The sequence below is a fragment of the Eimeria mitis genome, genomic scaffold (genome assembly GCF_000499745.2).
Source record: "Eimeria mitis Houghton genomic scaffold, Emh_scaff2177, whole genome shotgun sequence".
In the NCBI taxonomy this organism is placed as follows: domain Eukaryota; phylum Apicomplexa; class Conoidasida; order Eucoccidiorida; family Eimeriidae; genus Eimeria; species Eimeria mitis.
Window position 1 is genome coordinate 680 of NW_013570503.1, and position 608 is coordinate 1,287.

At 58.6% G+C, this 608-nt stretch overlaps 1 protein-coding gene across 1 annotated transcript in view; it reads left to right on the forward strand.

Moving 5' to 3' along the window:
• Positions 1-608, forward strand: part of EMH_0049860 (uncharacterized protein) — a gene marked incomplete at both ends in the record, with an annotated part of 2,999 nt that overhangs the window by 249 nt on the left and 2,142 nt on the right. Inside the window, one exon of the mRNA XM_013496576.1 lies at positions 193-571. Within this exon, the coding sequence (XP_013352030.1) occupies positions 193-571 (379 nt within the window). The remainder of the gene's footprint in view (positions 1-192; positions 572-608) is intronic.

Genomic DNA, 608 nt, shown 5'->3' on the forward strand with positions numbered 1-608 from the left:
TGCTGCTGTTGCTGCTGCTGTTGCTGCTGATGTTGCCATTGCTGCGGATGCTGCTGTTGCTACTGCTCTTCCTTTCGCTGCTGCAGTTTCTGCTGTTGCTGCTGCAGCTGCTGCTTCTCTTGCTATGCCTCTATATGTTCTTCTGTTTGCTGCTGCTGCTGCTGCTGCTGCTGCTGCTGCTGTCTGCTGCAGCGCACCCCTACATTAGGCGGCAGCAGCAGAGAGGAGCTGCAGCAGCAGCTGGAGGCCTTCCTGGGTCGCCCGCTGCCGTCTGTGTTGGAGCAGCAGCGGCAGCAGCAGATGCTGCTGCAGCAGCAGCAGCAACAGCAGCAACAGCAACAGCAACAGATGCAGATGCAGCAGCAGGGCATGTACAACTACGCCATGCAGCAGCAGCAGCAGCAGCAGCAGCAGCAGCAGCAGCAAGGGTATATGGATGGAATGGGGGCTTACCCTGGCTACCCAATGACGAACGGCAACTCAGCACCACAGCAGCAGCAGCAGCAGCAGCAGCAGCAGCAGCAGCACGATCAGCAGCAAGCCGCCGCACTGTCTGCTGTGGATCCCGAGAGTAAGAAGTCACAGCACTTATGCAGCTAGCTAGCTAG